Raw genomic sequence first — 13,446 nt, forward strand, 5'->3', positions numbered from 1 at the left:
AATTCTCAGCAGTATTGATCACAACTCCTAATTAAAATCCAGAATAATCTCACTGAACACGTAGACAACCATAGAGCCATACGAATCGCAATCTCATCGCAAAATCGATTATAATGGCTCGCGCTTTTTACATTTCCGCACGCGCAAGATTTCTTCTCATTGTTGATGATATGACAGAGTTTGGTAGCTTTCGTAGCCTTCATCCCATGTCCAAGTGGTCCCTTCTGGTTCGCTCTCGCTTCCCTTTCAATAAGGCTGTCAGTGGAGTGCCATTAGGCGTTGCTCCAGGTGGGGTATCTTAGGTTCAAGCGAGTAAGATTCAAATCATGCCCAATTTCAGCCCGTTGTGCCAGCAACGTTGCCGCCACTGCTCATGTTCATACCAACTACTATGAAAGGGTGACTCGGTTCCTTCCCCTCCTCACCATCTTGGTAACGTCTTAGGTTGCCGAAGTGAACGTCCAAGCCGTGCCAAGGGGGCGCCATAATCACAGAGTTTACAACTTCTCCGCTGGCCCGGCCGGCCTCCCCGATGAGGTGAGCAACTTCGTGTGACCAGTGCTGGAATGGTCTAGTTGGTTATGACGACTGTCTAACATGCAGGAGGTCTCGAGTTCGATTCTCGGTATCGGTATCGTAAAATTTGGTATATGTAATTTCCCGATAGATCACTTGTGGTAGAATTCTCGAGATGATCATGTGAGCTCGTTGTTGGAATATACGTTTAGTTTTCTGAGTAGATATTTTCAAATTCTAATGTGGTTCATTTGCAAAATATTTCTCACTTTTTTTCGAAAATTCTTTCTCCCATAAACTCACGCTGTGTGGAGTATTGGAGGAATATACGTTCGCTTTCCTCAGCTGAGCTCAGAAGTTTACATACGACCAGCGATAGTAGAAGTGTACAGAATTTCCATATTGTCACTAAAGAAAATATTTTATTAATAATTACAAATAATTAAGTAATAACAATACAATAATACGTTAATACTATGTTAGTGGTTTGAGCCTCCTCAACTCCCCTAACCGTAGATTCAGTATTACCAACCATAAGACTTTGAAAATGGTAAAGGAAAATATAATCTTAACTCTCGTATATCCTAACCCCAGGCTATACTAGCTCAGCGCGGATCTACCGCGCTAACTCTTTGTGTACTGCTGTCCCAGGGACTCTGTTCCCCTACACTACGATTGTTTCCTGCGAAGTGAATTGTGGAACATATTACGCACTAGTGATTATCATATCACTAGGGTGAAACTCCAATGTAGAACTCGTTGTCAGGTTATGTATGAGGCTCAGCGAGATTTCGTCAACTACGATGGAACCGGGATGGGGTTCATGGAGCTATCTCATCGCGATGTTGATGGTCCTTTTCAAACAGTGGGTATACCCTTTTCAAGTCGCTTGCTAGATGTATGATCATAATTATACAAATTTTTATCATGTAAGAACATTGATATCAAGTATGTAATACTATGGAGTTTCACAATCCTAGTGATATGAAAAACATATTTCACGACTACTGCATATCACCGCGAATATCGCGTTTTTCACGCCACTTCACGTAAAACGGGTAGTCGTGAAAGTCCAATATTATTTTATTAGCATTATTATCAACCTTTTATAGATATTAAATATTATAATTATAACTCTTTTTCCGTTCGGTTGAAGTTTGAAATTGATTCTTTTTGCTAAAGATGTGCGGAAATGTCAATTTATTTTCCTCGTTATTTCGCATTTGCAGTGGTGAAATTCCCCGCTATAGGCAGTACCGTGATAGCATGTGCTTTTCCGTTTGGTAGCGGCGAAATTGAAGTTTTTTTATTTGTTGTTTTTATTCCCTCGTGTTTATTATGACTTACTATTCGGTGATGATAACGCTGTTTATCGTAGGTACTCGCCCAAGCTGAAGAACGCCTTCGTGACATGTTGCATATTCCAACTAACTATAAGGTATTCGTTTGGTGTAAAAGCGCTCGCCCTGTTGATCGATTATGTATATGTTGGTTAGGTTATGTTCCTTCAAGGAGGTGCTCATGCTCAATTTGCGGGAATACCGTTGAACCTATTTCGCCCAGAGCTCGGGCATAAGGTGAGAAAAGCGCGGTCGGTGGGGATCGAACCGGGGACCTCTCTTAGATGTTTAGATGAGTTTTGGAGTAGGAATATATGTTCGCTTTCCTCAGCTGAGCTCAGAAGAGTTTCCAAAGCTAATCGGAAGAGTTTATATACTAAAATGTAGAGAAATCAGTAGGAATTTTCTCAAAATTTTCATCATCACCAACACGTGTAGTTGATGACCATGTGCATATCCCTTTCCCCCCACATTTTCATATTGTCATCATCATCACCAACACATGTAGTTGATGACCATGTGCATATCCCTTTCCCCCCACATTTTCATATTGTCATCATCATCACCAACACATGTAGTTGATGACCATGTGCATATCCCTTTCCCCCACATTTTCATATTATCATCATCATCACCAACACATGTAGTTGATGACCATGTGCATATCCCTTTCCCCCCACATTTTCATATTGTCATCATCATCACCAACACATGTAGTTGATGACCATGTGCATATCCCTTTCCCCCCACATTTTCATATTGTCGTCATCATCACCAACACATGTAGTTGATGACCATGTGCATATCCCTTTCCCCCCACATTTTCATATTATCATCATCATCACCGACACATGTAGTTGATGACCATGTGCATATCCCTTTCCCCCCACATTTCCATATTGTCATCATCACCAACACATGTAGTTGATGACCATGTGCATATCCCTTTCCCCCCACAGGTGGTTGAGTATATCGATACTGGGTATTGGGGTCAACGCTGCTTGGGTGAATGTGCCAGGATGATCGGCATGGATAAGATCAAAGTCGTCAACGAGGAGTTCAATGCGAAACTCCCTACCAATGTGAGGGGCCTTCCAGGTAGGCTAATTCGAGTCGCGGCGGAAATGTGGTATGTAAATTGCTATCATATTGATTTAAATGATATTAAAACACTAGTGGTGAATCAGTGAGAACAGGTTTTGCATTTCACTTCATGTGAAACTCCAATGAATATTTATTTTTTATATATTATGAATATTTTATCACCGTAGCGCAGTTGAAGTGTCTTGGGCGTTATCGTTTCTTTTTCACTCCCAAGGGTGAGCGTGTTAGATTCAAAATATCCAATTGTGTGTTACTATTATTAGGAATTTTTCAGGATTAGTTTCTGACCTGCTGCGTATCGTTTAGTTGTTTTTGATGAATTTACTCGTTTTTTTCATACTGTATCTATGAGGTTGAGCGTGTAAGATTCAGATTAGGCCCAATGAGTATCTGTCAGGATATTCCGATCTTGATCTGTCGTCCCCGCCCGACGAAGTTTCTTTCATTCACTTCACGGCCAACGAAACTATGGAGGGCTTGGAGTATCTCGACGACAGTTTGGCGAGTGCTTTGAAGGATTCAGGCCGCAATGTTGTTATTGATATGACCAGCACGCTCTTGTCCAGACCAGTTAATGTTGAAAAGTAACAAGTACGATTCGATTTAACCTTGTGAAAATTAAATTGATTCACATTAGTAATTTGCGACATTTCTTCGTATATGAAAACTACTAGTCAAGAACATACTCCACATTTATATTCGTGAAGAATTAGTGAAGCTTCAGTATTTGTATATGTCGTTCATGGCTGATTATGGGGTGAGTTATTTATTCACAGTTACGGAGTTATTTACGCATCGGGCGGCAAGAATCTCGGTCCAGCAGGAGTGTGCCTTGCGATAGTCAGAGACGACTTGATTAGACCGGTAAGAGCTCATATATGAGCAGCGTTGGAATATATGTTTGCTTTCCTCAGCTGAGTTGAGACGTTTTATGAAAATTTACACGCGACTTTGGGGGAAAAGTAAACGAAAAACAGCAAAAAGTTCCAAAAATTTTCAAAAAATTCCTAGTTTGTCACCCACACGCGTAGTTGACCATTTGTATATAGCGTGAATGGGTATGCCCGATTCGAATCGAATTTTGTGGCGGATGTAATTAGCGCGCGCCCATGTGATCGATTATGATTGGTTGTATTGTCAGGGACAACCACCGTATGTTTGCCCGTCGTTTATGGACTACTACGTGCAATCGACCTCAACACCGCTGTGTAGTTTGTACAACACTCCTCCGACGTTTGCCATTTATATGGTGAACCTGGTCCTTGGGTACTACCAGAGGACCTTTGGTGAGAGTGCAACGCTCGCAAATATAGAGCAGAAAGCTATGTAGGAGAAATGGAGGGCCCGGGGATCGAACCTGCGTCTTGGTATTGTCAGACGACGAGCTGCTCAGGTGTGGGGTGTTGTAGATCGCTCCAACGGCTTTTATACGGTAGTAGTGGAATTTGCGGAAAATTTTGAATTTTTTTCCTGAAAATTTAGAGCCCTGTTCGGCCGGCAGATCGTAGTCGTATGTCAGTCTGCGTTCGTGTGAGAGGTGGGGATAGGTCTCTAGAGGACCGCTTTGTTGCCGAGGTAGAAGAGAATAATTTTGTGGCGCGCGAAATTTTTTGGTAGGCGGAAGAAGCTGGTCTGTTCCAGTTGCAGGGCAATAAAATCACCGGAGGGCTCCGCGTTACGTTGTAAGGTTGGGGTGGTCGGTGGGAATCGAACCGGGGACCTTTCGGTTACCCTAGGTACAATGGGGTGAAGGACGAAGCTGTCAATTCTGCTTGCAAATTTATGGAAAACTTCGCGAGGAGGCACCGTTAGGGATGTGGGAGAAGGTGTCTAGTGTATTCTATTTACCAAATCGATCACGTGATCGATTTAATCGTCTGTCGCTGAGTCAGCCAGGCCAGGCCCCCTTGGTTGACTCACTGTTGTTATTTGCCTTATATCTTGCCTTATGTCTTATCTGTGGATTTCTGACTTTTTTCACCCACAGGAGAAATACCATCGCAATGATTCCGTTGACAATCGATCAACTGGGCGTAGCGAGAAAGCGGGTTTTTTTGATGTTGTTAGTGAAAACGGCTGTTTGAACGCTAATGATTTTGTCGCGGCAGTAGAAGTGACCGATTGGTCGGGCCAGACCCCCTCGGTCGATCGGTTGCTTTCGTGACTTAATCTATGCGATAAACGCCGTATGTAGTCGGGACAATTTACACAGTGATGTGATCATCGCAGTTGTCCGTCTAGTAGCTGCTGCTGTATTGGTCTGTTGTGTTGGTTAATCGAAATGCCAAACTCAAATGATGGGAATATTCGAACATGTATGTGCTGATGGCTGGGCAGGAGGGTGGGGGGAATATTGCAGACATGATTCCATGGGAAATAGGAAGTAAAGAATAGGAAACAGTTCGTTGTGATGGATAATACAGATCGACAATCACGACACGGTCATTGGCGGCATAGGACCGGCGGCCTACTAGTCTAATAGTGTGTTGGCACATTGCGGCTGTGCGCACTATGGAGCGGCGAGGTTTTTGGGAAGGGGATTTTCGCTCGCCAGGATATCGTTAGTGAATTGAGTTATATGAAATTGCAAGGTCACTCATGGAACCTCCAGTCACAAAGGGACTGGTGGTGAAACAGGTTTGACCGGTCAAAATCCACGCCGAGCAAGCTCCGACTCCGGGCGGAGAGCAGAAATGCGCCGCTCCAGAACACAATTGTGTTTGCGTGCATAGCTTGAAATCGATCAACCACTGCAGCGGGTGCAACATAATCAATTGCATGTTGAGCAAGCTGACAGAAACTCGTATCTGTCAGCTTGGCTCAAGAGACAAGCAAGGGCTTGCTCTTCACGGTTTTCCCCTCCCACACCACCCAGGGAAGACCCCAAACCGGAGACATTTCGACCTGACTCAGCTTCAGCCAGCGTGGAAAGGTTCAACCTCAACCTGTGAGAAGCTGAGGGTCAGCTCAAACCAAAAATGAGGGTACAAAATTTTTCAAATTGTCGACGGTAACTTTTGACCCTCAGAAACACCACCACTGATACCTCCGAGCAGTCAGTGCTTGTGGTTTGAGCACGGTCGGGCATCTGCGCTACTGGTCGCGGTTTCACAAACGTCTCCCACCCAGTAGCTGCAGAAACACACAACACGAGGAACGCGTTCGCGAATCGCTCGACTAGCCTTCGAACGAGAACAATATTGCACAGCAATCTCGGCTAGTTCTGCGGCTTCGTGCAGTCGAACCGGCCGAGCGGCTCCCTGCTTCACAGCTCGCCTTCCCATTGTCGGAGCTTAGCAGTGGCAGCTGGATTTTGATCTCTGATGAGGGCAGGGTAGATCTGTGAGAAGAGGGGTATGGGGTTATGAATGTGCCTGTGGGGCATGTGTGAACAGAGTTGTCGTGGGGAAATCGGTGGAGCTCCGCACAGGCAGTTTAAGAACAGCTAACAGCAGCAACGACCGACGGGTATCGTCGTGTGGAAGCGAACTACGGCCATCCGCGATTATTTCTCATGTGAACTCGTTAGGTGTAAGGAAACGTACGGGCTGTGAGAAGGAATTTTTCGCGCACATTCGTAATCGCTGCAAAAATGGCAGTAAGTAGTGTGAGAGTTGTTATATATAAGACTCTTGGGAATCCATCTGGGAGGGCACTGTTACCAGCAGAGTAGTTTTGGAGGACTAATGTCTCTCTCATCACGCCTCGTGGACGACGTGGATTGACGCTGCATATTTCCACGACACATTTGTTACATTTTTCTGTTGTTCATTTTGTTGAGCTTTCATCGTGGGGAAGGGAACGCAGCTTTCAGCAGAGTATGTTGAAAACAATGCAGTTGTAATGCAAGGTGTAACCACTGCTTCTCACAATCACATTCATTTACCAGACAAAAAATCACTTTCAAACGTTGTTGCCTCCAGAGGGAGTCTCGACGACTTCACCGAAATAGCACCCTTGGGAGTGGGCGCGTACTCGGCTGTGTAAATAGCATCCACGTTTTGAGCTGCCTCCTGAGGAGTGCCGATTAGGTATAAAGTATTGCGGAAATCGGATCAAAAGGTGTATGCATTGAAGAGAGTTAAACTACCGAGTTTGTCGGAGAAGGAGAAGGAAAACTCTTTAAATGAAGTTAGGCTGCTGGCCAGCATCAAGCATGACTCAGTGATTGCGTAAGAAATAAAGTATAGCCGAATGGCGGGATTGAACCGCCGACCTTCAGTTTACAAGACTGACGCTCTACCACTAAGCTAAACCGGCTTGGAAGATATATATTCGTGTCAACACGCCTTTACTCAGCAGTGTTGAAATTATTTCAACACTGCTGAGTAAAGACGAATATATATTTCAATGAAATATATATTCGTTTCCCTCAGCTGAGCTCAGGAAATTCCTCAACAATTATAGGAGTTAGGGCTGAAGTGGACAGAAATTTTTTTTCAAAATTTCCTCAAAGTTCATGTAGTTGATGATCATGTGCATATTTTCCACCCACACTGCTACTCAGATACAAGGAGGCTTTCTTCGTTGATCGGGGTCATCAGCTGTGCATAGTAACCGAGTACGCAGATGGAGGAGATCTCTTCCAAAAGATTGTAAAATACAGAGTCAACGGTCGTCAGTTGAGTTCCTTAAACTCGGCAGATCGAACATCAGAAGAGTAGATTGTTTATGCGAGAGGACGACATCTGGCGTATCTTCATCGGGATGTGCTACGGCCTGAAGGTATGATGGGGGGAAAGGGATATGCACATGGTCATCAACTACATGTGTTGGTGATGATGATGACAATATGAAAATGTGGGGGGAAAGGGATATGCACATGGTCATCAACTACATGTGTTGGTGATGATGATGACAATATGAAAATGTGGGGGGAAAGGGATATGCACATGGTCATCAACTACATGTGTTGGTGATGATGATGACAATATGAAAATGTGGGGGGAAAGGGATATGCACATGGTCATCAACTACATGTGTTGGTGATGATGATGACAATATGAAAATGTGGGGGGAAAGGGATATGCACATGGTCATCAACTACATGTGTTGGTGATGATGATGACAATATGAAAATGTGGGGGGAAAGGGATATGCACATGGTCATCAACTACATGTGTTGGTGATGATGATGACAATATGAAAATGTGGGGGGAAAGGGATATGCACATGGTCATCAACTACATGTGTTGGTGATGATGATGACAATATGAAAATGTGGGGGGAAAGGGATATGCACATGGTCATCAACTACATGTGTTGGTGATGATGATGACAATATGAAAATGTGGGGGGAAGGGATATGCACATGGTCATCAACTACATGTTGGTGATGATGATGACAATATGAAAATGTGGGGGGAAAGGGATATGCACATGGTCATCAACTACATGTGTTGGTGATGATGATGACAATATGAAAATGTGGGGGGAAAGGGATATGCACATGGTCATCAACTACATGTGTTGGTGATGATGATGACAATATGAAAATGTGGGGGGAAAGGGATATGCACATGGTCATCAACTACATGTGTTGGTGATGATGATGACAATATGAAAATGTGGGGGGAAAGGGATATGCACATGGTCATCAACTACATGTGTTGGTGATGATGATGACAATATGAAAATGTGGGGGGAAAGGGATATGCACATGGTCATCAACTACATGTGTTGGTGATGATGATGACAATATGAAAATGTGGGGGGAAAGGGATATGCACATGGTCATCAACTACATGTGTTGGTGATGATGATGACAATATGAAAATGTGGGGGGAAAGGGATATGCACATGGTCATCAACTACATGTGTTGGTGATGATGATGACAATATGAAAATGTGGGGGGAAAGGGATATGCACATGGTCATCAACTACATGTGTTGGTGATGATGATGACAATATGAAAATGTGGGGGGAAAGGGATATGCACATGGTCATCAACTACATGTGTTGGTGATGATGATGACAATATTAAAATGTGGGGGGAAAGGGATATGCACATGGTCATCAACTACATGTGTTGGTGATGATGATGACAATATGAAAATTTTGAGGAAATTCCTATTGGTTTCTTAACATTTCGAGCCTTATTCGTATATAAACTCCTATAATCAACAAGGAAACTCCCGAGATCAGCTGCGGAAAACAATCGAATATTCCGACACTCCTGAGAAGTGTATCATTCCCCGACTTCCTCAGGCCCTCCACGACTTAAAGATTTTGCACAGGGACTTGAAGAGCGCCAACGTTTTCCTAACGCGCGGGGGCGATGTCAAACTCGGCGACTTCAACGTTTCCAAAGTCGCTAAGCGTGGCCTCCTTTACACCCAGACGGGAACGCCTTACTATGCGAGTCCAGAAGTAGCCTCCTCCTCCTCCTCGCCACCACCGTTGAAGCCACTTTTATTCCGACGTAGGTGTGGAGAGACAAGCCGTATGATATCAAGAGCGATATCTGGTCGCTGGGCTGTGTGCTGTACGAGATGGTCTCCCTGCGGCCTCCTTTTCGGTGGGTAAAATCGGTTAAATTCTCATTCACTTGGATGACTCAGCGCTGACGATATGGAGGGTCTGTACAGGAAGGTCCTCCGAGGGGCTTTCCCCCGCATACCGCCATGTTTTAGTTCGGACCTTTCACAGGTGATTCCCGCATCTACTTTTCTTCCACAAGTGAACGACGATGTAGGTGATAAGCATGCTACTAGTGGTGAACCCCAAACGCCGACCGACCATATCCCAACTCTTGCAACAACAAGTCATGCAACACCACATACGGGAGATCCGCGATGATCCTCTATTGATGAACCCATCAGTGATGGAGAATAACTGTTGTGGCGGCCTTCTGAATACCATCAAGTTCCCAAGGGACGCCAGTGCGACAGATCTCGCGAGGTGGGCGCCGATGAGTATATAAGCCTCACGTCTCGATCGCAGTATAATGCCGAAGCCTCGCTACGATGACGACGTCTCGGTGGGCGATAATACACAGCAGTGCACAGCAACGCTCGAATCCACGGATGCTCCTCCATCGCAAAATGAACCAGAAGCGACCCCCCAGCAAATGCAACCCCAACCTCCCCGTATCGAGAGCTGTCGTTTACCGCCGATCATTGAGAGTCGTGACCGAACTGGCGGGTGAGGGAGCTCCCAGCTGAACTCGTGCTCAGCACATGACCATCTCAGACCCCGGCCATCCCCCAAAGCTCCACCGGTTGAGCTTGGGAATGTTGTCAATGCTGTCCCACAGAGGCGGCGTCAGACTAACGAACCGCATCAAAGGCCACACAACACAAGAGGGAATCGAAACTCGGTCGCATACCGACAATTCGTCGGCAATTTCCCTCCGGCTTACTACGAATATCGAGCAGATGCCAATAAGAGGTATGGTGATGACTCAGAGATGGTCGCACCTCATCGCTCGATAGATACTGCATACCAGAATCGGATATAGTCCTCAGGGAGGCCCAGAGACTTGTCGACGACGCAAGAGTAAGCTTAGATGTATCACGCTGAAATGGTCTAGTTGGTTATGACGATCGCCTCACACGCGATAGGTCCCGAGTTCGATTCTCGGTTTCAGTATTTTCAATCTTCTCAGTCCCGCGTTCCCAATTCACAGCGTCGACATCCCTTACAAGGACCTCGACGGCATCAGTACGGCGGCTCCCCCAATATGCGTGTTCCTAATATTTACCGTACTTCTATACTAACCTTTCGAGTGACCATATTCTCACCCACTTCAGGCCGGGCCAGTGTTGTCCATAATGGAAGGACTCCAACTCAGCATTACGGCATTAACCACAGTGGAACGCCCGCCTCGTTGGGGGGTAAGTGACTTCATGAAGTCCAGTCGTTCTTTTTTGGGTATAATATTTCAACTCAACAAACTGTCATCTCAGATGCATGTCAACGTTTACCAAAAATCGACCACCATCATGCAGGTAATTCAGATTCTTTCTTCAACTCACCCCCAACTATTTATCAGTATAAGAGTGCAGATAATCTTATTTTAAAATACATCTATTATTACATGAAACACATTAAAAATAACATACATTCTGCCGTCAGGAATTCCATACCGATGCAGAGGAGGGGGAGGACTTTCAGCTGCCTACCATCACGGAGGCCCTTCGAGAGGCATAAGGTGAGTAAGAGCACCTCCACCACTGCCCGAAACCTTCCCCTCAGCAACCCTCGTTACGTCCTGGCGCCTATCCCCCACCCAACCAGCGTCAACAAAATGGTCTACCTCGACAATCGAAGAGGTTCCAGAGTGAGAATTGCCATTCCCTTCGCGATGAAATACTCTCCCATTTTCAGGTGTAATTCTGCTTGTCGTCGTCGAATGCACGATATCCTTGTCTATTCACCGGTTGTTCAAATCACAAGCCTCGAGTTCTAGTTGCTGCCCCTCATTTTTTCTACGTTATGGTGTCGAAACCGCCGATTGCTTACACGATTATGCAGGGGGAACAACAAAACCCACAAGAAATACGGAGTATGATTTCCAACATTCTCTCACTCTACCCACTTAAATACGATTCATCCCTATGCTGTTAGGAGCAACAAAATATGTATCAAATTGGCGACCATCTTATTGTAGTGTTTATCACTCTCGCAGTTGCTTACTACAACCTTCTCCCACCTCGCACTTCCGAACCAAGTTCACCAGAAAGTATAGCTTTTCTCCATCGTTCGAGAGACATACTCTTCCCCACTGCCCACGTTCACACAACAACCATCAACACTTCAAAGAAACACTTAAACCCACACAACGTCAATACATTTAATCCCTTTCATAATCACCATACCAATACCCTCTACCCATAATCCCCTTCCCTTTCCTTGCCTTACCATATACTCCCTTTCCCCACCCCTTCCCCTTCGCCGGAACAAACACCCAATACCCCTTCCCCTTACCCGCCATGCAACCATCATCACCCTCCGAATCAGAATCATATCTCATACCTTTTCCCTTCCCTTTCCACGATGGAACAAATCCTTTTCCCTTATAGCCCTTCCCACCCTTATAATAATCACGATAACCCTTCCCCTTCCCTTTACCCCCAAAATCTTGCTCATCTTGCCTTCCCTTACCTTTCCCTAACGCATACAATCTCCCTTTTCCTCTCCTCTGAATCACTTCCTCCGAACCACTCTCCGACACCGTTTTACCCTTGCCACTGTCAATACCGTCAAAACGACCTTTTCCCTTCCCTTTCCTCATCGGACTTCCCTTCACGTAGAAACCAGTGCCACGCCAATGATCTCGCCACCCTTTGCCCTTCCCATACTGACTCGAGCCCTTCCCCTTTCCCTTACGCGGAAAATTCTCCACCGAATCGTCATCAGATGTGGAAAGCGAGCGAATCTATAAAGAAAAAAAACTCGCGAATTTTCCGTCGGAAATTGGACACCTCACAAACCACGAAATTATATCCACAAACATTTAATTAAAATTATCGGAAAAGTTTCAAGACTTCACCTAAAAAGTAAAAATCTGAAATTTTCTAACAATAACACAAACAAAAACTACAACGAAAATACAAAATATCCTCACAAACGATAAAATTTTTAATTAAAATTCCATCAAAATAGAGTTTCACCCGTTTTACGTGAAGTGGTGAAAAACGCGATATTCGCGGTGATATGCAGTAGTCGTGAAATATGTTTTTCACTACTGTTTTTCATATCACTAGGGTGGTGAAACTCCAATGAAACAAATATTCACCTTTTCCTTTCCAATTATATCGTCACGACCACGAACATCAAAATCATCCTTTTTTCCGACCAGGGGACCTGAGCTGAAAAATAAAAAGAAAAATCAGAAAAAACTCATACCTTTAAGATTAGCAGTAACCATTCAGGCGCGCGAGGGGAAGGGAAAATAAAATAAAATCTACAACAAAAAATATCTTAGGTTCTCCTAGGCAACACTCAGATGAAAAGATACCCCCAAGCAATAAATCAATCATTAACAGAAACTTTCTAATACGGCATGAGCTTGTACAAGATTCGGGCCAACCATGGCATCTTCTCAAACTCCTCCTTCTCGACGGCTTCGACCTCCTCATTACCTGAAAAATGAAAAAAATACAATTAACGGCGAGTGTTGGCTATGACACTATGAAAATTCTACGAGGAAACTTTCTGTACACTTCTACCCTTCTGAGCTCAACTGAGGAAGGCAAACATATACCACCTTACTGGTTAGAAATACTAACCCAGTAAGACCGACGAATTTTCCATTTGCACTCAGAATGGGAAAGTAAATTTACTAAAATTCAAAGCACTGCTGAACCCAACTACAATGAAAACCCGAAAACCCGAAACCCGAACTATAATTAAAACCCGAAACCCGAAGTCCAACTACCCACCTTCCCCTCCTCGAACTCTCATCAGAGAAACTTCATAGATTAATATACGATTCGGCCACCTACCACCAACACAAAGATATTCGGGCGAGCGAGATTTACA

At 44.6% G+C, this 13,446-nt stretch overlaps 3 protein-coding genes and 1 non-coding gene across 4 annotated transcripts; 2 read left to right on the forward strand and 2 right to left on the reverse strand.

Moving 5' to 3' along the window:
- The first annotated feature begins 185 nt into the window (after positions 1–185).
- On the forward strand, positions 186–5,211 carry Pmar_PMAR029354 (Phosphoserine aminotransferase, putative). Its single transcript, XM_002782441.1, has 14 exons — positions 186–288; positions 341–399; positions 445–537; positions 1,283–1,381; positions 1,895–1,954; positions 2,013–2,093; positions 2,816–2,954; positions 3,358–3,544; positions 3,737–3,824; positions 4,102–4,286; positions 4,338–4,392; positions 4,443–4,535; positions 4,578–4,642; positions 4,697–5,211. Exons 1-14 carry the CDS (start codon positions 207–209, stop codon positions 4,770–4,772), a joined length of 1,362 nt encoding a protein of 453 aa, XP_002782487.1. The 5' UTR covers positions 186–206; the 3' UTR covers positions 4,773–5,211.
- A 1,592-nt stretch (positions 5,212–6,803) lies between these two features.
- Pmar_PMAR029356 (serine/threonine protein kinase 2, putative) lies at positions 6,804–11,295 on the forward strand (the record flags this gene model as incomplete). Its single annotated transcript, XM_002782442.1, has 14 exons — positions 6,804–6,943; positions 6,992–7,132; positions 7,468–7,567; positions 7,617–7,685; positions 9,169–9,330; positions 9,387–9,478; positions 9,522–9,609; positions 9,656–9,861; positions 10,395–10,458; positions 10,568–10,664; positions 10,713–10,796; positions 11,038–11,113; positions 11,158–11,242; positions 11,290–11,295. The coding sequence occupies 14 exons, from the start codon at positions 6,804–6,806 to the stop codon at positions 11,293–11,295; spliced, it is 1,410 nt and encodes a 469-aa protein (XP_002782488.1).
- Positions 7,149–7,220, reverse strand: Pmar_PMAR029357. The gene has a single exon. It is a non-coding gene; the product is annotated as a tRNA-Thr (tRNA).
- A 460-nt stretch (positions 11,296–11,755) lies between the features above and the next one.
- Positions 11,756–12,832, reverse strand: Pmar_PMAR029359 (conserved hypothetical protein; the record flags this gene model as incomplete). Its single annotated transcript, XM_002782443.1, has 3 exons — positions 11,756–12,340; positions 12,701–12,768; positions 12,811–12,832. 3 exons carry the CDS (start codon positions 12,830–12,832, stop codon positions 11,756–11,758), a joined length of 675 nt encoding a protein of 224 aa, XP_002782489.1.
- Positions 12,833–13,446: the final 614 nt, after the last annotated feature.

Source organism: Perkinsus marinus (genome assembly GCF_000006405.1).
Source record: "Perkinsus marinus ATCC 50983 genomic scaffold scf_1104296939758, whole genome shotgun sequence".
Lineage (NCBI taxonomy): Eukaryota > Perkinsozoa > Perkinsida > Perkinsidae > Perkinsus > Perkinsus marinus.

What these genes read in the sequence shown, in the direction of transcription:
- Pmar_PMAR029354 (XM_002782441.1), top strand. Translation starts at nt 207, where the DNA reads ATGTCCAAGTGGTCCCTTCTGGTTCGCTCTCGCTTCCCTTTCAATAAG. An exon ending in CGGCCGGCCTCCCCGATGAG is followed by an intron (nt 538 to 1,282) that starts GTGAGCAACTTC and finishes ACTCGTTGTCAG; the next exon opens with GTTATGTATGAGGCTCAGCG. An exon ending in ATATTCCAACTAACTATAAG is followed by an intron (nt 1,955 to 2,012) that starts GTATTCGTTTGG and finishes TATGTTGGTTAG; the next exon opens with GTTATGTTCCTTCAAGGAGG.